The sequence below is a fragment of the Podarcis liolepis genome (genome assembly GCF_965112155.1).
Source record: "Podarcis liolepis genome assembly, chromosome: 2".
Taxonomy (NCBI): Eukaryota; Metazoa; Chordata; class Lepidosauria; order Squamata; family Lacertidae; genus Podarcis; species Podarcis liolepis.
The window spans coordinates 82,913,499-82,935,345 of NC_139555.1; the positions used below are offsets into that span (position 1 = coordinate 82,913,499).

Here is a 21,847-nt window from a genome sequence, read left to right on the forward strand (position 1 = left end):
CTTAACCTGAAACTGTTCTTAGAGGCGTGCTTTTGCTAATGGGGCCTCTTGCTGCCGCTGTGCCGCTGGCACACAATTTCCGTTCTCATCCTGGGGCAAAGTTCTCAACTCAAGGTGACTCTTCCAGGTTAGCGGAGTTTGTAACCTGAAGCGTTTGTAACCTGAGGCGTTTGTACTTGGTCTTCATTAGTAGCTAGGTGGATAGAAAGCTCACAAGGAGGACATGCTGGAAATGGCTGTGCCTATTGTTTGTCATCAGGTTCCCCTAACTGGAAGCATAAGCTGTCTTCAAAGACACGAGTTCAAGTTCTTGTTATTACAGCATATAGCCATCGATGAATCTATTATCCGTAATTCTAGATTCAGGTAGGTAGCTATGTTGGTCTGACGCAGTCAAAATATATATAAAAAGTTTGTCCAGTAGCACCTTAGTAAAAAGGTAAAGGTACCCCTGCCCGTACGGGCCAGTCTTGCCAGACTCTAGGGTTGTGCGCTTATCTCACTCTATAGGCCGGGAGCCAGCGCTGTCCGCAGACACTTCCAGGTCACGTGGCCAGCGTGACAAGCTGCATCTGGCAAGCCAGCGCAGCACACGGAACGCCGTTTACCTTCCCGCTGGTAAGCGGTTCCTATTTATCTACTTGCACCCGGGGGTGCTTTCGAACTGCTAGGTTGGCAGGCGCTGGGACCAAGCGACGGGAGCGCACCCCGCCACGGGGATTCGAACCGCCGACCATGCGATTGGCAAGTCCTAGGCGCTGAGGTTTTACCCACAGCACCACCCGCGTCCCTAGTAGCACCTTAGAGACCAACTAAATTTGTTCTTGGTATAAGCTTTCGTGTTCATGCACACTTCTTCAGAGAGTGTATCTGTATCTGAAGAAGTGTGGTAGTGTCTTAGGAGGTGCTTTCTGCTTCATGACTGCTAGACGCATGTCAAATGCCTAGTAGCAATACATTTTATTCCAATATGTTTTGAGTCACTGGAAACTAAAATCTAGCTACTACACTATAATTTTAATGTTATGAATGTACATTGTTTGTTATTTTTAGACACGTTCCTTGCTGGGTGTATTTGAAGAAGATGCTGCAGCCATTTCCAGATACATTAGCCAGCTGTATCAAGCCATGCACCGAATTTATGATGCACAGGTAGGGTGATTCTTGCAGAATGCCTATGTTAGCTACTCTTGAGTTAGCTCTCCAAAATAGTGTGTTTTATTATTTCTATATTCTATATGTGTCTTTGGGTCTTTTTTTCTTTCTGTTCTTTCCCTTTCTGTCCATTACTTCACACTCCAACTACTAACTGCCTTGCACCGACATTCCATGTGAATATGTGTTTTTTCCTTGGTTTTTATTTGCTTATTTTTTCAGCTGCTGTTCTCCTCCTGGTTAACTTGTTCACCTGCTCTGGAGCACTATCCAGCTGCTCCTTTCAGAGTTCTGAGGCTGCTCCCAAAGCTATGATAACTGCCTTCCTGAACTCTACTCTCCCTCTTCCCTCTCTCCCCACCACCACAGCGCATATGAGCTCATGCATGCACACCTAATTATTATTATTTAACTGCCCCCTTTGTGGGTGTAGTGTTTAATATATGTATACATCTACATAACTTGTCATTCCCCCAGGGATGCAGCAAGCTTCCTTCTCATTTGTTGGGTTTTCTTCCAAACTGATTGGCAGGGGGCTAATCTTTCTGTTAGAGAGAATGATACTGCCTTTTGTTTTGAATGATGGTCCCTTTTACATTGGCTTAACAGCAATCTAAGTGTGAACATGTATTGTTGGTTTAACTTAGAAATGCCTGGTATCTGCAGCTTCTGGTTCAAAAGTGTGAAATTTATGATATGACAAAAAAGATATATTTTTTTTTACTTAATAGCTAAGCACCACCTTACCATGGTTAAATAATCCAGAACGTTGCATCCAGAGTGGCTCTTTGCAGTTGTGTGGTGTTTTTATGAAATCTACAGTATATTTTCATTATCAGTGCAAAGTAGGAAATATTTCTTGTCTTTTCCCCCCCTTAACCAGAATGAATTAAGTGCAGCAACACATTTGACTTCAAAGCTTCTAAAGGAATATGAGAAACAGGTATGAATGAACATATTTGGGTTATGTTCTTAGAACTCTACAATTTTATGTTACAATCTGAAGATTGCTAGCCTCTTATACTGGGTCAGCTTATGTTCATTTAATGCAGGGCAGGGAATTGGTGGTCCTTGGTTGTTGTTGGACTCCCACCTTCCATCAGCCCCAGCCAGTCTGGCCAGTGAAAATCAGAACTGTAGTTCAGCAACACACATTCACTACCTCAGCTTTAAAAGTAGCCAGTCATGTGGGAATTAAGGAGGTGAAGTGTTTCCTGTTTCTTTATTTCTGTGCCAGGCAGGGAAAGCTTAATTTCTTCATGTCATGCTTACTGTTAAAAACACAGAACCTGACTAGTAAAGAAACAGCATCCAAGTTAAAACCACCACGAATAAGCAGACTTAACATTTCAGTTTTAAAACAACATAGGCATTCTACTAACATCAGCTAACTTGTCTTTTTGTCAGGTATGTTCATTCAAAAAAGTTCCACAAATGCATTTTTTCTTGGTCTATAATCAGCCAGGAATTTCAATTCTTTGAGCATATCAGTGCTATTAGATACCAGCATATTTTACTAAAGCTTTGGAGTGTTGTTCTAAATCTTTATAAGAAAAGTAAACGGAGGTTAACTTCTGAGTAAAATATATGTTTTTGTTTTGGTAGCGCTTTCCCTTGGGAGGTGATGATGAAGTTATGAATTCTACACTGCAGCAATTTGCAAAAGTGATAGATGAGGTAAGTTTGTATGTTTGCTGCTGTTCTTTTTTAGATTCACATTTGTCTATGTATTTACAAATCATAGTGATGGTTTGCAATAGTCCAATTCATACTGAGCCTTTTATGTAAAACTGGTGACTCTTCCCCTTTTCTGATGCTTTCAACGAAGAGTCTCAGTAGAATGCCTTAAACTAGGAAGGGAGGGCCTGTTGTGCTTCTAAAGCAACAGAGCATGTGTGTTTTCTGCATTCCTTTAAGTTCATTTAAGAGTAACGTCCTACTTATTATTCATGGTTAGTGCTATAATTTTACCAGAGGGCCTTGTTTAGGATTGGTACCCCATTGTGCTAAATGGCGTAGTTCCTGATAAATTGAAAGAAGTCAAGTTTAATAGTTATGTTCTTTTGGTGACAGCATTTCATGGCTGAAGAAATTGGTGTTTAACTGTTGAAGAGACAGGTGACTGTTGGAGAAAGCTTTTAGCCTATGTTAAATGTTACTTTAATCTCCAGAATGTAAGTCTCAAATGAGGTAAAGGTAAAGGGACCCCTGACCATTAGGTCCAGTCGTGGATGACTCTGGGGTTGTGGCGCTCATCTTGCTTTACTGGCAGAGGGAGCTGGCGTACAGCTTCCGGGTCATGTGGCCAGCATGACTAAGCCACTTCTGGCAAACCAGAGCAGTGCACGGAAACTCCGTTTACCTTCCCGCCAGAGCCGTACCTATTTATCTACTTGCACTTTGACATGCTTTCAAACTGCTAGGTTGACAGGAGCCGGGACCGAGCAACGGGAGCTCACCCCGTCACGGGGATTTGAACCGCCGACCTTCGGATCGGCAGGCCTCCTTGTGCTTTATATCTCCCTATACTATAGTTTTGTAGGTGTGATGATATAGTTTGCATGGCCACCCACAGGTGGCCATGCCAACTTCAGTGCAACAAGAGAGCAGCAGGCAAACAAATGGGCGGGGGGTGGAGAGCCAGCCTAGGTGAGCTGCTGAGGAAGAAGAGATGCTTAATGTGTTGGGGGGGGGAGCACTTCAGGGATAAATTTTTGCAAACCACTATTTGAAGCACGTCTCACCGTTCTTTAAGTGCTGCTCCAGGAATCTGAGGATGCTTCATAGAATGCTTCAGCAAATCACTCTTTCATGCACCCTATCTCCATTAAACACATAACAACCTGTGAGGGAAGAACTGTTTGAGCAGGATGTGAAAGAAGCAGGCTGGGATTTGGTGTGGAATGAGTGGGGGAGTTTTGTCAGGTATTAGGGAAGGGACATTGGCCAGGTGTGAGAGATTGGTGGGGTTGGGGAGGGGGAAAGAATTAGATCCTTGATTGCTGTACAAAATTCATAAGGCAGTCCCTGTCCAAATGACCCCGCTACCTAACTTACACAAATACCATGAATAACCACTTTGAAGTTTTTACAATCAATTGACAACCAAATTTTAGGAAACAAACAAATAAACTAAAACCCGTTGAAGGTCGAAAGAATAGGACAGACTTTATGAAGGAAAAGAGTTGTAAGGACCACCCTGTGCATATCTGTTCAGAGAGTTCAGTGGCACTTGCTTCCAGATAAAGGTGTACAAACTGGGGTGGCTGTACGTAACTTTAATTGGCATTACTAGAATGTTGAAGTGCTTAATTTTGGCTGGATTGTGCCCTCTTTGTCTGTTTTTAATTAAGACTTGTAAGTTATCTTCAGTTGAAACTTGATGTTTGCGTTAGTTGAAGTATTTGTGAAACAGGAGAAATCTCTATCTGTAGATAAAATTGTGTACCTTTGTGGTTTTCCCCTCTCCTTAGCTCAGTTCTTGTCATGCAGTACTATCAACTCAATTAGCTGATGCCATGATGTTTCCCATTACCCAGTTCAAGGAAAGAGATCTAAAAGGTACGGTAGTTACTGTCACAAATGATGTAGAGAAGTTGATCATGCTTCAGTTCACATAATTTGAATTTATAACATACTCTGGTTTCAGTAAACAGAACTCCAGTATTATATTTTAGATACTTTGCAAATTACTATTCATTGTAGTTTTTTGGTCTTCAGAGTCACTTTTGAGTAGAAAAGTAGGCTAATTTAAAAAGAAAATAGGCAGTACTCAATGCCTATTAGACAGTTAGAAATGTAAGGCTGAACCCTTATGCACATTTACTTGGATCTTTTTTTCAGAAATAGTTGCAGAATTGGTGTTCTGTACTGAATGTTCCGTTGTCCAATTATAAAACCCTGAATCAAGTCTTTTTCTATGTTTTATAGTACAGTTAGCAAAATTGCACTGATATTATGTGCTTCCTTAAATAAAATGCATTCATTTCAGAGATTCTGACTTTGAAAGAAGTTTTTCAGATCTCAAGCAATGGTAAGTATACCTTAAATGTTAATTCTCTGGCACTTCTATAATGTTATGACATATGGCTGAACTCTTGAAAATAGTGAGGCTTGACAGATGTTGTGCAGAGCTTTGAGAGGAGTGAAGCATTAACATAGTCTCCATTTCTAGCTTCAGTGGTTTGTTTTGCTAATTTGTTGGCTGAAGTAGGTATCCTTTAATTTGAAAGACATAGTTATTTTAAACACAGTGGATGGGAGGAAACTTTTTACAGGTTGGTAAGCCCTTGACATTCAGTTTGCTAGCAAACTCTTACCATAATAATATCTCAAAAACTATTAAAATACTTCCGGAATAACTAAACGCATGGGGAGAAATCTTAGTAGCTATTTTGTATTACAGTATCCTACTATGGCATTTCATAATTTAAACAATTCTGTTGTGGGTAGTGTAACATAACTTCTATGAAGAGAAGCTTGCTTTATCCTTAAATTAAGCACTTACAGTATCATAGAATTGTAGAGTTGGAAGGGACCCTGAGTGTCCCTTAAACTTAAATTGTTTTGTAGCTGCTACTCAAATGCAGTGTAAACTTCATTTTGCAGATCATGATACTGCCATCACCAGATATAGTCGACTGTCAAAAAAAAGAGAAAATGAGAAGGTTTGAGAAATTTTCAATACAGCACTTAGATTTCATGTTATAGAATGGCTACAAAATCTGGTAATTCTTAAATGATGCACATGCTTAATTATATTAACTGTTACACACCTCCAGCAGTTCAGACAGTCTTGTATAGAAAATATATATTGTTCCATTGTAAATATGGTGTCATGTGGGAATTTTCTTTGAAAATACGTAGTTCAATACAGCAGAATGGGGAGAAGGCATTAGTTCTTTTTTTAAAACATGAGGTGTTTATATTTTAAATCTCCAGAGCTTAATGCCTGTTAACTACAACCTGGTCATGAATAAGGAAGCTGATTTGCTGTTGCAGAGATCTGGTTGGGTGGAACAACTCCAAATTACCCTCTCCTGGGTAATTTGGTGCAGCACCAGCATAGATTGAAAGGTAGAGGAAGCGGGTATTGCATCTATCAAAATGTCATCTCTTTTACAGGAAGCTAGTGTGCTTGAGTGCTAAATTTGAGGGTTGATATTTAGTGCTGGACCAAAGAGACAAAAAAGGCATCCTCTAGGTCAGTGTTTCCCAACCACTAGTGTGCCGCGAGATGTTGCCTGGTGTGCCGCGGGAAAAATTAGAAAATTCGAAAGATTTTTTTTTTTTTAAGTCAAATTTTCGATTGGGGCGCCGTCACTAGATGACCCCTGGGGTTCCCTCCCTCCCTCCCGCTCTGCGCCTCCCTCCTCCTCCTCCGGGGAGGCCCTTCCTGGCTCTCGGCCAAGGCTTGGCGGCTGCCACTCACTCACTCGCTCGCCCACCCGTCCCTCCATCCCTGCACCCGGCCTCTCCCCCTCCGTCCCCGGCGCGGGGGCTGCCGGGATCCGTAGTCCCCTCGCCCTTGGGCTCCGCGCCTGCGCGGGGTGCGCGAACTACGTTTCCCAGCGTGGCCTGGCGGGCCGGGCTTTTTGTTTGAAGCGCTCTTCTCCCGGCCATGGAATGAGCGCAGCGGCGGCGGCCGGTCGGGCAGGGGCTCTTCTGCGCAGACCCCGCGCAGCCTGCCTGCGCCCCCGCGGAGATCGGGCGGCAGGATGGAGGTAGGGCTGCGTCGGGGTTTTTTTATTTTTGCAATGCTGCATCCGCGCCGGAGGGGACGCATCGGACCGCAGGGAGACCCCTTGGCGGGCGTGCAAGGCAATGCATGCGTGCAGGCGTTGCATGGAGTGCAGTGCAATGCAATGGCAACATGGCGCCCTGCATGCATGCATGCAACTTCCACCGGCGCTCCGGACTTGGCAGGTGAGGGGGGTCCCCAGTGGGCGGCAGAGAGAGCCGGGAGGGCGAAGGGGAGCCGGGGGGGAGCAGCGCTGCTCCCCGAGCCGAGCCCGGGGGGAAACTTCGGTGTCGTTGCGCCGGGTGTTGGAAGCGGAGGCTGGCGGGGGCCCCTCACCTGCAAAACCTGGTCGCCTCTCATATATTTCGTGCATTGCATTCATCGCCCGCTTTCTCCTCCAAGGAGCTCCCGGGGGCGCGCGTGGTTCTCCCCGTGTTATCCTCGCAACAACAGCCCTGCGAGGTGGGTCAGGCGAGTGGCCCAAGGGAGCACCCAGGGATTGTCCTGGCCAGGTGGGGTGATTTGAACCCTGCTCTCTGCCCGGTCTTCGTCCTCATTTAGCCCCCACATGTGCATGACTGTGCATGACTGAGGTTTCCCCCCCTCGTCTTGGCTATGGTGTGAGTCTGTGCTGTTAATTAATGGGGTTCTGCCTTCAGAGAAGATGAGCCAGCCCTCAAGGAGGTGATTATGTAATTTGCTAGCAATTCATGTCCCTCCCGGCGTGACGCTGCGCGCTGACGTCACGGGGCTGTAATGGTGGTGTGCCTCGAGATTTTTTTCATGAAACAAGTGTGCCTTTGCCCAAAAAAGGTTGGGAAACACTGCTCTAGGTATACCACCCACCCCACTATCCAATAGTTTCCTGTCAATGCTAGCTGAGGTGGTCTCAAAGGTGGTGTTGGAGAATCCACAGACAGTTGTACTGAGGACTTCAGCATCCATACTGAGGATGTCTTCTTAGGTCCAGCTCAGGAATTCATGGCCTCCATGGCAACCATGGGGCTATGTCATAAGAGCATAAGAGCAGCCTGCTGGATCAGGCCAGTGGTCCATCTAGTCCAGCATTCTGTTCAGGGAAGCTTTTAATGTTTGATGGGTTAGTGTATTTTAGTATTTTGTTGGAAGCCGCCCAGAGTGGCTGGGAAAGCCCAGCCAGATGGGCCGGGTATTATTATATTCATACAGTGGCCCAATTGCTGGTGATCGTTGATCTGGGCTTTGCCACACAGTGGACCTATCTGGTTGGTTGTCCTTAATACTTTCTCATGGATGGACTGTTTCCTAGTATAGTTTTACAGTGGTGCCTCGCAAGACGAAAAGAATCCGTTCCGCGATTCTTGTCGTCTAGCGATTTTTTCGCCTTGCGAAGCAAGCCCATTGACTAGCGCTACAGCGGTCTAGCGGCTTTCCCTGATCAGCTGTTAAGCGGGTTTTTCAGCGGAACAGCTGATAGGCGGCTTAGGGAAAGGGGGGGAGCGAAAAAAACCCGCGGGGACTCGCAAGATTTTTTCGTCTTGCGAAGCAACCCCATAGGCAAATTCGTTTTGCGAAGCGCCTGCAAAACGGAAAACCCTTTCGTCTAGCGGGTTTTCCGTCTTGCGAGGCGTTCGTCTTGCGGGGCACCACTGTACTTGACACCCAATTCCCCTCCATAGGTATGAGGGGACTGATTAGTATGATCTACCCCTAGAGGCTTATTAAATCTCATGAGTTCCTGAATTTTCTGGGGAATTTTCTGTTTGATGCTCCTGCTGAGGCCCTGGTTTTGCTGTGGAATGGTGAGGTGGAGAGGAGAGGCAGTTGGCAGGATTGCTCTTAAACACCTTTCACTCCAGAGCCTAAATTGTGCCTTGGTTTTCTACTGAGCTTTTGATGATGAAGCAGATCAGAAGAGAGCTGGTGCATATGTCCTAAAGTGAAGCCTATCTAACACTATACACTGCCAGGCCTAGTTTAAGGTGCTGATGTTAACATACAAAGCTCTGCACAACTTGGCTCCTACGTACTTGATGCAACATCTTTACCCATATCAGTCGGCCTGAGCTCTGAGATTGGCTGAAGGAGCCCTTCTTGTCTCATTGGCGAGTGTTGCTTGCTGTATGTGGAGGTTACACTGGGCCTTCTTGGTGGTTGTGCCTGACTCTGGGCACTAGTTCTCCCTTGAGGCACAGGTGGCCACATCCTTGATGGGCTACTTAGAACATTCTTGTTCTCCGAGGTTTTGGAAGGATTTGGTTAAGCTTGCTTTGGATCTTGGGATTGGCTTTATTGCTCTGTTGATCTTAATTTATTATTTTAATTGATTTATGGTTTGTGTAACTATATAGGACAGTGTTTGTGAACATAGCATGTTAATAATAAAATAAAAAAGAGTTGTTAATTAATAAATGTCATGTAAAACAATTCTTTTATTGGCACAATACACTGCCTTGAGTCAGAAATTCTGTTTCTCCTCAGGTCAAGTATGAGGTTACAGAAGATGTATATACTTCCCGGAAGAAACAACATCAGACCATGATGCATTATTTCTGTGCATTAAATACTCTGCAGTATAAGAAGAAAATTGCTATGTTGGAACCCTTGTTAGGATACATGCAAGCTCAGGTGAATGTCTGTGAAATAAGATGCATACATAAAATTATTTTGGGTAAAGAATAAGTGTACTTGGGATTTATGTCTAGGCGTGCTAGTGTTATAGGAGTGTTTTTGATGCTTAAAACAATTAAAACCTCAAAAATAAATATGCCAGTTGCATGAAAATTCAGTACATGAGGAAATAGGACTGCCTTGTGCTACCATTTGCATTTAGTATCGACAGAACAAGTCCTTGAGTGTGACGGGTGAGGTGTGGGGAGACTCCCAACATGCAAATAAATTGTGGAGACTGAATCTGTCTAAGCTTTTTGAGGAGATAAAGGTATATATAAACAGAAGTTAAAACACTACAGTCTGTATAGTTCTTCCTTCTTGTAATTAGTGGGGATTATTCTTTTAGTTAGGAGAAATTGTGAAAATAGTCTTACAGGGGTTGTGTTTTTCTCAGTTTTCTCTTTACTTAATCATATAGTATGACTGATTATCCTGCTCTGCGTCTGTAGCTATATTTTTGTTTCTTTAAAAATAGAATCTTAATTTCCATTATACACACCTAAATATTAATTGTTAAATGATTTGATTCTCCTTTCTAAAAGATAAGCTTCTTTAAGATGGGCTCAGAAAATCTTTCTGAACAACTGGAAGAATTTTTAACAAATATTGGGACAAGTGTTCAGGAGTAAGTTAACTTTTTTCTTTTAAAATGAATGGTTTAACGTCTTTTTCTTTTTTAAAAAAATACTTATTACAGTTAAACTAAAGCATTTGCCCAATTTGTTTAGTGTTCGTAGGGAAATGGACCATGACGTAGAGACTATGCAGCAGACTATAGGAGACTTGGAGGCAGCCAGTGACCCATTGTACCTGCCAGATCCTGATCCTACAAAATTTCCTGTCCAGCGGCACCTTACTCGGAAAGCTGGTTATCTTAATGCAAGAAAGTAAGAATCAATTTCCTCTGACTATGTATGAATTGCAACAGCCTAAGCTAGTTTGTAGGACCTGAATTATTGCTATGTGCATTTAAAAATAGGAGTATTTCCTGTGTCTTCCAAATATTTGAAATGGTTTAAGTTTCTAATCTTTCCCTTAACACTATGTTGAATAAACTATTTTGAAATGACATACTTACATTTCATGGCAAGTGATGCAGAAAATTTAATAGAAGAACTTGCAAAAAGAACTTTTGAAATCAAAGTATTTTTAGAGAACTATGCTAGAATGCCAGTAAATGCTTAGATTACAAAGTTGAAATGCAATGTGTATGCTTTTGTCTTAATGTGGTAGAGACTTTTTATGTTCTTTATTTGCAGTTTTATAAGCAGCTTCACAAACTAAAGGTATTAAAGCAGTGTACAATAAGATAAGATACAAAAGATTACAGAGTTGGAAAACTGAACACCAATAAAATCATTTATTATAATTAATTCATTAATATTCCATAACATGACTGGGCCACACTTCAGGGAAAGCATTCTTGAAAAAAATATCTATTAGTGCCCTAAATACCAAGATGCTTGGTGCTTATCTAATTTCAGGTAACTTATTCCAGAGGGCTAGAGCTGCAACACTAGAAGCCTGGTTTCTAGTACATACTAAGTGCATCTCTGGAGCATGTGGCACACTCATCAGTGCCCCATTCCAGGAGTACAGTTGCTGGGCAGGGAAATATGGGGTCAGCCAGTCTCCTTGGCGACCTGGTCCCAAGTTGAGAACTTTAAATGCTAAAAGCAAAACCTTGAATCAACAACCTACCTGCTGCTTTCTGTATCAGCTGCAGCTTCCAGACTAAGCCCAAGGGAACCCATACATAGAGTGTATTGCATTGTAATAATCCAGCATTGAGGCTACCAGTGCCAGAACCACAGTGGCACAGCTATATCAGTCCAGGAATGACCAAAACTGTCTTATCAACCAGAGCTGATAAAAGGCACTTGACTGATAAAATAGCTGCCATGCACACTCTTGTTAGAATGGGAAGTGATGATATGAACTTTACACCAGGCCTTGGATTTGTGAAAGCTTTTCTGTGTGGAGATGCCTGCCTATGCTCGCCTCCAGCTAGTAAAATATTAAGTTAACCTCTTTTCTTAATTTTCAGTAAAACGGGGCTGGTGTCTTCCAGCTGGGACAGACAATTTTACTTCACTCAGGGTGGAAACCTAATGAGTCAGGCAAGAGGTGATGTAGCTGGAGGACTTGTTATGGATATAGACAACTGTTCAGTAATGGCTGTGGATTGTGAAGACCGAAGATACTGCTTTCAGATAACCTCTTTTGATGGCAAAAAGTTTGTATTTTGTTTCTTTTGTTTTAACTTATGTAGCTGTTAGAGAGAAAATTGAAAGCACTTTGGGTTTGGGGGGGATTATTAAAGAGAGAATGTGTGGGTAGAAGGGAGGGAGGCTTCATTTTTTGTCCATCAGATTGGAGAAAATGGCAGGCATGTAAAACTTCTAGTAAAATCCAAATTGTTGATATTAAATCAGATCAGTTGATCAGGACTTGATATTCTGTGTGCTGAAATTTTCAGTAAATTTTGTAGTCCCAAAAAATGAGAGGATGTGCTGTATTCAATCTTTACTTGGAGTAGGCTCATTAAAACAAATGTTTATATTGGGTATATTACCATTTTAGATTCTTAGTTAAAATTATTTTGGTTTATCTAGCCCTAGATTATTTTCTACTGAACTCTTCATTATCTGCTGCTTGCCTGCCTGCCACCTCTGTTCTTTTACTGAGAGGACAGTATTGCACAACCCCAGGCAGGACCAAATTCTTGTTATAACAGACACCTCAAGATTGCTGACTTTTACCACTCAGCTGGATATGTGCTATTCACCCCTGGGACTTGGTAAGCCCCATGGCACATAGATAAACTTTGCAAATGTGAAAAATACACCTGGAGTGTATTTTATCTGGAGTGTTTTATCTATAGTTTAGAAAGCAGCAAAGTGTCAATCCTATATTTAGTAAAGAAATACACTGCCTAAATAGTATCAAAATTCCTTATATTATATTATATTATATTATATTATATTATATTATATTATATTATATTATAATTTCCCTTGAGAAATACATTTAAATCTGTTCATTTTTACTTACTTTTCTGCCAGGTCTTCAATTCTTCAGGCAGAGAGCAGAAAAGATTATGAAGAGGTAAGCTGCTGCACAAGAATGAGTGCTAAAATTACAGATTGTCTTGTGGCGCTTCAAAGACTTAAAGGATGAGCATCTGACAAAGTTGACTGTACACTGTGAAACACCACCACAGTAAAACCAATTCAGCGCACCTTATTAAAGCAGATAAAAAGATGGCATCATCAAAAGTACCCAGAGAGTCATAACTGGAATTCTCACTTCCAGAACCAACCAAATTCCAAGTAATTCAAGAAAAGCTTGCACAATGAGATTAATTCTTCACCTTATTATTAGACTTATTCTGTGTACCATTATGAACAACTGAAATGAGTATTGTCAGTAGGTCATTGTAAGGAATGCTTTGTACTTTTGACCAGGTATGAACAGCTTGCTCAATAATTTTTATTTTAAAAACAGCATTATCTGGAATCTCTGTACTGTTGGTTTCCTGCGAATTTCCACTGTTGCCCCCATGTGATCAGATGAATCACATTTTTAATCTCCCTGAAAAATTAGCTGCTTCAGAAGTTAAATATGAACATGTAGAGGAAACAAATTACATGGAGAAAATGGAGTGAAAAATGTGGAAGAAGATTTTGCACTATTTTAAACTTAGTTGCACCTATTGGCTTTCTTTTTCAGTGGATATGTACAATAAACAACATCTCCAAACAGATCTATCTAAGCGAAAACCCAGAGGTAATGTGATTTATTTCTTCTAATGTCAGAGTAAATTTTATTTATAAACATAAATGAAAAGTTAAATTTGTGTTTTAATGAAATTTCCTAATCTAGTCTGTGCTGGGAAATTAAGAGGAGTGTTTTATAAATTAGTTGTAGTATGGAGTATGAAACTTCAGGTTTAAACCTACATTTACGATTTAAAGCAACTTACACTGCTTTCCTAAGCATACTATCATTTAGAGCTACTTGCTTGTTTTTGTTTTCCATTTGTTCAGCTTTTCTGTTTCAGTGTTGTAGCTGCCTCAGAGACACAACTATAGCTGTAACTTCAATTTGTCAGTTCATTCATTGTGCAAGCCTAGACTCTTCTTCACCATGATTTGGAATAAAGTCTGAAGCTATAAGTAAACGAATCCTTGACATACCAAAGGCTTGCATGGCAAAAATGAGTTACTAAAATTTACCTATAATTTTGCACTTGTGTCTTTAGAAAATGATACAAATTGTATTGTGCAGTAATTAGATGGAGAGTGGAAAGTTTCATGGAGTTTCTCCTTCTCAGCCATAATGAAGTCAAATGTAATGCTTTGTACTGGAGAGAATGAATGGAATTTGTTGGAGTACTGATAATGAGACAGCCTCAATTATTCAAGTTTTTACTTGCTCCATTTTAAATATTTTATACTTTTCCAAGCCAATAAATTAATAAGATTGGAAGAAACGAAACGCTATACAGGCTCCCCACCACCACTTACACATAGTTGACTCGTGTGTGACCATGCAGTGCTGGCAAATAAATAAATAATTTAATTCAAACCTGGAAATGGTGGGAGAGAGCTTGGAGAGTCTTTGTGCCTTGCAAGGAGATGTCTCCCCGGAACCCAAAGAGGATGCCAGTGAGGAAGCCCCAAAGAGGCTGGAGGCACAGTGGGGGCTTTGTTTAAGCTGCTCAGCCTCCCCAACTAACAGCGGATGTGTGCAGTAGTGCAGCAGCAGCAGCAGCAGCCACTTTTTTGCGCATCCTCCAGGTTCCAGCCGGTCTCAGTGTTGGAAACAGTATTGTTGGTGTGGACTGGAGAAAAAGTGGCAGAGAGGGCATTTAGAGGGTGCTCCCCACTTAATGCAATTTTCGCTTATTCACACAGCAGCTTGGAACATAACACCTGTATAAGTAGGGAGGGGGTGCCTGTATCTATCAGCTTCATCATCAGTATGTGATAAATACACCTCTGCTATCATTTAGATGTTTATAAATTGCATTTTCACCATAAAGATCACTCTGTATTTGGGAAAGAAATATGCAAAGCAGCTCTGAGATGTGAATTCTTTTCTTGTACAGTAAGGCTCTTTATTCTAGAAATATGCCATTTGCACCCTTATGTGTCTACTGCATTTGCCAAAATGCTTACAATGGAGCAGGGTAAAGATTTAAACATAATTATTTATAAAAATAATTTTTGAGAGGGTAAAATACAGTTGGCACACAGCTTCTATATGACTGTCAGTGAGAAGTGTATATTCAAATTTAACTGAAAGGAAACTCCTTTTTTTGTCGCCCTCCCTGCAAACATAGGAAATTGCTGCACGTGTAAATCAGTCGGCTTTAGAAGCTGTTACCCCCTCTCCTTCCTTCCAGCAGAGACATGAGAGCATGAGACCAGCTGTGTAAGTTGTAAAACAGCAGACTGTTTAAAGATTATGTTCAGTCAATCCTGGTTATTTCTCCAGGAGCCAGTGAAGTTTGGATGGTTATTTGGGGTTGTTTTAAAATATCACTGAAGGTTACTTAAATCTTGCAATGAATTGCCATGCATTTCCTCTCAAAGTTAGCTTTGTAAAAACATTTCATTGATGGTCTCTTATTGCAGAAGTGGCTCCCATTGGTTTAGGGAGAGCTTGCTGATAATCTAAATTCTTTGATTTGTCTGAGTATCAATTTGGATTTGTGGAGTTTGTTGGCTCTTTATAAAACTGTCCTGTTTGGGATGTTCTTCCCCTTCTGCTTTGTATTTCTCTTTTAGCAAGTCTGGAAGTTAGGCTAAGAGTGTCAAGTAATTTTCCATGCAAGCTGTATCTAACAATTTAGTCATTTCACTATTGCTTCTTTGCTCATAGGGTTTGATGCTTCCAATTGCCCTATTATGTGTTTCTGATGTATTAGTAGGTACTATTTGGGAGAATGGTATGTGGGATAACTCTCATAATATTGAGTTCCAGCTGTAGTTAATATTTAATTTCTTTAAAAAGCAAGCTTGGGCACTAATTCTTAAGTTACAGAGATATTGCAGAGAACAATAGGAATGGGAACATTTGGAGAGAAGTATAAAGTTCCTTGTCTTTAAGCAGAGCTAATGGAAGGGAGCTGCAGTCCTATCTTTATACTTCTCTTACAGCTTGATGGAATGGATGCTGTAGGTATGTTACTTTAATAGCCTGTTTGACCTGGACATGATCTGAGGAATTATCACATTATCTTATTTAGGCCCTTGCTTATTATTCTTCATGACCATTCTGTTAAAGTTTCTGAATTGATGGTGAGGGTAACTGTTAGATAGGCTTTGAGCTGTCTTCAGACATCGTTGGACACCCAGTTCAGCCTTAGATCAGTCTTAGCCAGCATGGCCTATGGGCAGAGATGAAGGGAATTATAGTCCAGCATCTGGAGGGCACTGCATTGGCAATCCTGATTTAGGGTGTTTCCATGATCCTGAGTTTCAGGTGGTTTATTTAAAACCATTATACTGACTTGAAGTGGGATGACTGGCAGGTAGTTTCAGATTGGTAAGTGGGAAGGAAGGAAGTGATTATTGATGATGACAATGATGATGACTAGGGATTTCCTCAGAATCCACTGAAACATAAAATATTGTATAGCTTGAGACAATTCCTTCTGTTCTTACTTGTTTTTTTTAGACAGGCTCGTCCTCCCACGACTCGTACTAGCAGCACTGGGTCTTTGGGATCTGATTCAGCATCTCTATCAGCTCTTTCCTTGGACTCTCTTGTTGCACCTGACACTCCTATACAATTTGACATTATTTCTCCAGTAAGCGAAGATCAACCTGGCCAAGCAAAATCCTCAGGGCAGGCAGGCAGGTAAGATAAGAGCAACAAAAGATGTACAAGTGCCAAAACACAACTGAAGCACATGCTGCTGATTTACAATATATAATGCCTTCTACTGATGTATCTGAGCCTATGCAGACTAATGCTCACAATTCTTTACAGTATTTGATAATTTATGTGCCACTCAAAATGATTTACAGAAGATAAAATACATATTACAGCAATTTAAAATGGGGAAACCAAATTGCAGACAATAAGGGAGACATGTCCAGTGCTACTTTAATGGGATGAGGAGCATGCTGTGGGATAGCTTGCTGTCTCCCATCATGGCTGTATGCTTTCAGTCTACCATCAGCTACTTTCATCAGCTTTAACTATGTTTAGTCCTAGATAGGGCTTGCTTTTAATTAAGTTTTAAGTTTAAAGGCTTGAAGCAAATATCAAATCTTTGGTTAAGAGTGAAACCAGAATAGCATGTAGCCACTATTAAGGTGTATGCTGACATGGCCATTACCTGTTTAAAACTCTGTGAGGAATGCATGCATGTAAAGGCAGGGGGCTGGCTTCTGAAAGTGTCTGGTTCCACAGCCTCTGGCTCAGTCCTTTAAGGGCTAGGTTTGCCAGATCTGCAATGGCCCCTCCTGTCAGAGAAGAGCTGCAAAATCAAAATAATGCACAAATGGAAAAGCGTGTGCTTGAACCTCTCTGTGCAATGTCTTAATTCTTGCAGCAGACTTCTTTCATCCTTCTGAGCAAACTTTAACCTGTATGGTTTTTTTAAAAAAAAACACCTAAAAAATCATATTTTCCTTTCCTACTGCTTGCTTGCCCCAGCACTTTGGGCATTTCCTCTTGGAAACTCAAGAGAAATGTGGTAGCCCTGCCTCTAGGTAGTGATATCAGACTGATGACTGTGATCCTAAGCTTAAAAAGGTTAGTGAAAATGATCTAGGCTTCTAGGGTCACATCTCCTAGGAAGATAAATTTTGACAGTTTTTAAAGATATATATTTCCTACCTATTCCCAATAATTTTATTTTAAATTTGACTATTTTAAGCATTTGCTTTTTATCAGATAAGTAAATTATGCTTTTACATATATGAAAAATGAAGCAGCAGTCAGTACCTACAGTAAATCTACAAGGCTCCAATAAATGCAGTTTTGTAACATGAAGACTAGTCTTAATGGAGAATGAGGAAAGTGATAGAGAAGCTTTAAAGCTAAAACAGGAGCAGGCAGTATCTGACTCAAAATACTGCATATCTTTGTCTTATGGCTCTGCAAATATGCTAGGACTCTTCTGCTCTGGACAGAAATTAGCATGAGGAGAACCACTGCTTTCTACTTTATGTGGTGCCTTAGGCACCCTCGTGATAGATAATGGGACAGCCAAGTGTTGACTGAGACAGTTATGTCTTGGATTGATTTTTGTGAGCTAAAGGAATGAGTGAATTTCAGTTACCACTAAGAAAAGTTCAAAACAGGTAGAGAACTGACTCAAAGAGAACTGTTGGCAGAAGAAATGTGAGTTCATATTTAATATTTGAAATAAAATGTCTGTGATACAAAGTTGCCAAGAACTCATTTGAACACCACTACCAAGGTGCAATGACAGTAATGAAGCTCAGTTTCTTGAGCTTTGCTCTGATGGAGACACAAGCTATTTCGGTGAAAAGTCCAGAACTGAGTGATCATTGCTAAACTGAGTGAATTTCTTAAACTATGCTGAAAATGTCTCAGACTTCAATTAGTTCTGACCCCAAAGCTGAATGCCAGTATTCCGATACATTTAGTTGTGTTGAGCAGATGCATTCTGGTTGTAATTCTGAATGGCACTTGGAAACTCCAGTCAGAAAATTAAGTCTAGTAGTTCCTATCCATGAAAAGACAGCAGTTTTTAAAGTTTCCTAAGAAACTGCTATAAATAAATTGGCATCACAATTTAACTGATATAACCAATCTTTTGCTGCTTATTTGTTTAAGGGGCTTCTGTTTAAAATTAACGTAGCGAAAGTTGCTCTTTTCCCCTACTATTGTGTAAACATAAGCTCTGAATGTGTTATACAACAATTGGGTGGTATTCAGCTAAGTTTTGCTTAGAGTAGACCCACTGAAATTAATGAATATGACTAAGTTGGGCCTATTAATTTCAGTAACTCTAATCTGAGTAAAACTTAGTTGAATACCACCCACTATATTCAAAAGTATTATTAACAAAATAAGACCCAATTTTTAAGTTTTGTTAAAGTTTTTCATTTGCCTGTGATACACACTAGAAGCCTAGAGAATTTTCACATTTAATGATACTTCTGCTGATAGTCATGTGTAGCCCATGTTTCTTTTAAGACTAAATCCAATTAATGCTTTCAGAAAGCTGTATTTTAAATGGTAGTTGTTTATAACTAAATAGTATAACAAATAAATGGGGTGGTATGCATTCTTGACGGGAGAAGATGGCCTTTTGCTCTGTTTGCAACTTGCAGTCTTGCATTGTATTTTTCAAGTGAACGAAAATTAGCTAACTTGTCAGACTAGAATTGAGGTACATAAAAGTTTCTCATGGGTTGCTTTTGATCTTCTAGCTAAAACATTGGGATGGTACTCCAAGCTACTGATCTTTTCACTTGATTTTTACTGAAGTGCAGCAGTTCTTCAGTAGAATAGATCTTCAATAATTTTGTGTTGTGAAACCCATTGCTGCATATATCATCACATGATCTTAAAATCTTGATCGTTGCTTTGTTATAATACAGAATTAGATTATTGGGATTCAGTGTGCAAAAATCACATTATTATTATTATTATTATTAACAGACGAACAAATCCATTTGGAGAATCTGGAGGAACCAAATCAGAAACAGAAGGTAGAGCAAAACTGTACTTAAATTGAAGATGTATTTAATTATAATCTCTGTAGCCCCCTCCTCCTTCTTCTAAATGTGTTGATAAAAAGTGTTGGCAAACACTTTTGCAGTTGAGCCTGAACAGAATTAAACAGTTCCTAGTTGGAGTTTTAATAATTTTCATAGCTAATGCCTCCTAGTAGGGAAGTGGGGTAGGGTTTGAGACTAGAAATTCCTGTCTTTCTCCCAGTGTTCCTGTCCATTTCATACCTTGTTCATCCTAAGGAGAAAATAACTGAAAATTGGCCATCCTGTTTGCTTGACAAAAGGGTGAAAGACTTTTGATGGTGAGCGATTAACTGAACCATCTCTTTGTCTGCCTCCTGTACCATTAGCTTGAAGGCCTCCATTCAGGAGTTTGGATAGACTTTGCTAGCAGCTTGATTTGCAAGGCATGAAGTATTTCCTGAGATGAGGCCAGCATCAGGCTTGTACCAAGGTCAAGCAAGGTTCAAGATGGAGAATCTCATGTCGTGTTTAACCTATGTCAATCTTGTACTTATGCCATGATCTACAGAGATAAACTATATAATAAGTTCAGATTTGCACACTCCTGTCCACATCTCCAAAGTCAAGGAAGCACAACTTTCATTTGACAGCGCCTTTTCTTGTCCTTAGATTGGGGAATGCTTAAATTTGCTATATCCTTTTAAAGTAATTGAAACTGAATTAAATGTATGAAAATTGGGGCAGTGTGTATTGTTATTCTGTTAGGCCAAGGCCACCGGTTTTCTAGAAAGCCCAGACGTTGCTCATATCATTTTGTTTAATATGTGCTTGCTCCAGATTCTATCCTACATCAGTTATTTATTGTAAGATTCCTTGGATCCATGGAGGTGAAGTCGGATGAAAGTCCTGATGTTGTTTATGAAACAATGCGCCAAATACTAGCAGCTCGAGCCATACACAACATTTTCAGAATGACAGAATCACATTTGTTGGTCACATGTGATTGTTTAAAGTAAGTATTCTCATTCCAAACCAGCACATTTGTCAGTGTTTAATTACAGCTCTCTTTTTCTTTGTATCATAACTTATAGTTTCTTAAATTAACACTTCTAGGTTAATTGATCCTCAGACGCAAGTTACAAGACTCAGGGTGAGTTGCTAAAATCAAAGCAGTTATAGAAACATGCTTCATGACACATCAATACACTCTCTGTTTTCTGTCAATTATAAGTTGCACCCAAGCTTACCTTCCACTTACTATGTGTATTTTTACCACAACTTAACAGGTTCAGGTTCCACATATTTATCATATAACATCCATTCAGTAGTGTCACATTTACACCAGCATTTGTAACTTGTAACACTTATAAGTTATAACAGCAGCCTCCAGATGTTGCTGAACTACAACTCCCATCTGGCCCAGCAACTAACATTAAACATGTTTATCTGGTATTCAATGAGCTTTAAAGTTCTGTCATTTTTTTTCTTGACAGTTTCCATTGCCAAATGTAGTTCTGTATGCCACACACCAGGAAAACAAACGCCTTTTTGGATTTGTGCTTCGGACTTCAGCAGGGAGAGCAGACAGTAGACCAACGTCAGTCTGCTATATATTCGAATCAAATAATGAAGGGGAAAAGGTATTTATCATGCTCCAGCTAAAGTTCTCCAATATGCTGAACTATTCCACACTTGCAGCAATGTGATTTAATTATATATTTAAAGATGGTCACAGTTGATCCTGTTTACTGACTGTGTTCCTTTCCCCCCTCCCATTTAGATTTGTGACTCTGTGGGACTTGCAAAACAGATTGCCTTTCATGCTGAATTGGTAAGACTTTCATTTGATGTAAAATATGTATGCATTCTGTTGGCACCACAGAATTAATGAGCTGAAAGGAACCTGAAGGCCATCAGTTTAGGCATCTTCAATAACACAATATATTTTGCCTATTAATCTTTTGTAGCATGTTCTGTTAACCAGTTTCTTCTTAAATGTACTATGACCAGTGCTATGGGCCTGCATTTCTTCCAGTGTTTTTTTTTTCTGCAGAAACATTTCTGTTTCGTAAGTTCTTTATTAACAGTGAATGGATGCCAATTGGAAATATATTAAGCAAGCTTGGCAGTTTGAAAGTTTTTTAGTTTTGTTTACTAAATACAAGTAAAATAAAGATGCTGAAGTAGATCACTCCTTAGGCCATCAGAAGCTTTTCTGATGCAAGCTGCAAATTATTCTATGATTTCTTTTTTAATTCCAATTTTAACTTTTTGGGAACATCCATATCACTGACTTTTACAGAGATACCTGTAAGCAAACACTTTAGTAAAGCAATCCAGATCTGCATTGCATTTGGCTTGAGTTGCTAGCTATCAGGAGTTGGAGAAGAAAAACCGTATTAACTTCAAAGCAAAATTAGAAGTGTCCTTTGGGACTCCTCATTTAACCACCCTGAGCTAGAGAACAGGAATGTATTTACAGCAGGGGTGGCCAGCTCCCAAGAGACTGCAATCTACTTACAGAATTAAAAACTGGCACTGATCTACCCCCATTTTGGGGGGTTTCAGGTCAAAGTTGCTGACTTTTTTTTAGGGAGGGGGAAAGCCA

General features: G+C 40.3%; 1 protein-coding gene across 2 annotated transcripts in view; it reads left to right on the top strand.

Moving 5' to 3' along the window:
• APPL1 (adaptor protein, phosphotyrosine interacting with PH domain and leucine zipper 1) overlaps window positions 1–21,847 on the top strand; it is a 31,416-nt gene that overhangs the window by 5,276 nt on the left and 4,293 nt on the right. For both annotated transcript variants that reach the window (XR_014522466.1, XM_083489311.1), the window contains exons 2-20: window positions 1,054–1,152; window positions 2,039–2,098; window positions 2,761–2,832; window positions 4,629–4,716; window positions 5,147–5,188; window positions 5,764–5,822; window positions 9,356–9,502; window positions 10,090–10,172; window positions 10,276–10,434; window positions 11,595–11,783; window positions 12,613–12,655; window positions 13,280–13,336; window positions 14,895–14,986; window positions 16,235–16,417; window positions 19,202–19,251; window positions 20,077–20,251; window positions 20,353–20,389; window positions 20,733–20,879; window positions 21,020–21,070. Coding sequence is in view for 1 of the 2 variants with exons in the window: in XM_083489311.1 (XP_083345437.1) it covers window positions 1,054–1,152; window positions 2,039–2,098; window positions 2,761–2,832; window positions 4,629–4,716; window positions 5,147–5,188; window positions 5,764–5,822; window positions 9,356–9,502; window positions 10,090–10,172; window positions 10,276–10,434; window positions 11,595–11,783; window positions 12,613–12,655; window positions 13,280–13,336; window positions 14,895–14,986; window positions 16,235–16,417; window positions 19,202–19,251; window positions 20,077–20,251; window positions 20,353–20,389; window positions 20,733–20,879; window positions 21,020–21,070 (1,833 nt within the window). In the remaining variant the exon portion in view is untranslated. The remainder of the gene's footprint in view (window positions 1–1,053; window positions 1,153–2,038; window positions 2,099–2,760; window positions 2,833–4,628; window positions 4,717–5,146; window positions 5,189–5,763; window positions 5,823–9,355; window positions 9,503–10,089; window positions 10,173–10,275; window positions 10,435–11,594; window positions 11,784–12,612; window positions 12,656–13,279; window positions 13,337–14,894; window positions 14,987–16,234; window positions 16,418–19,201; window positions 19,252–20,076; window positions 20,252–20,352; window positions 20,390–20,732; window positions 20,880–21,019; window positions 21,071–21,847) is intronic.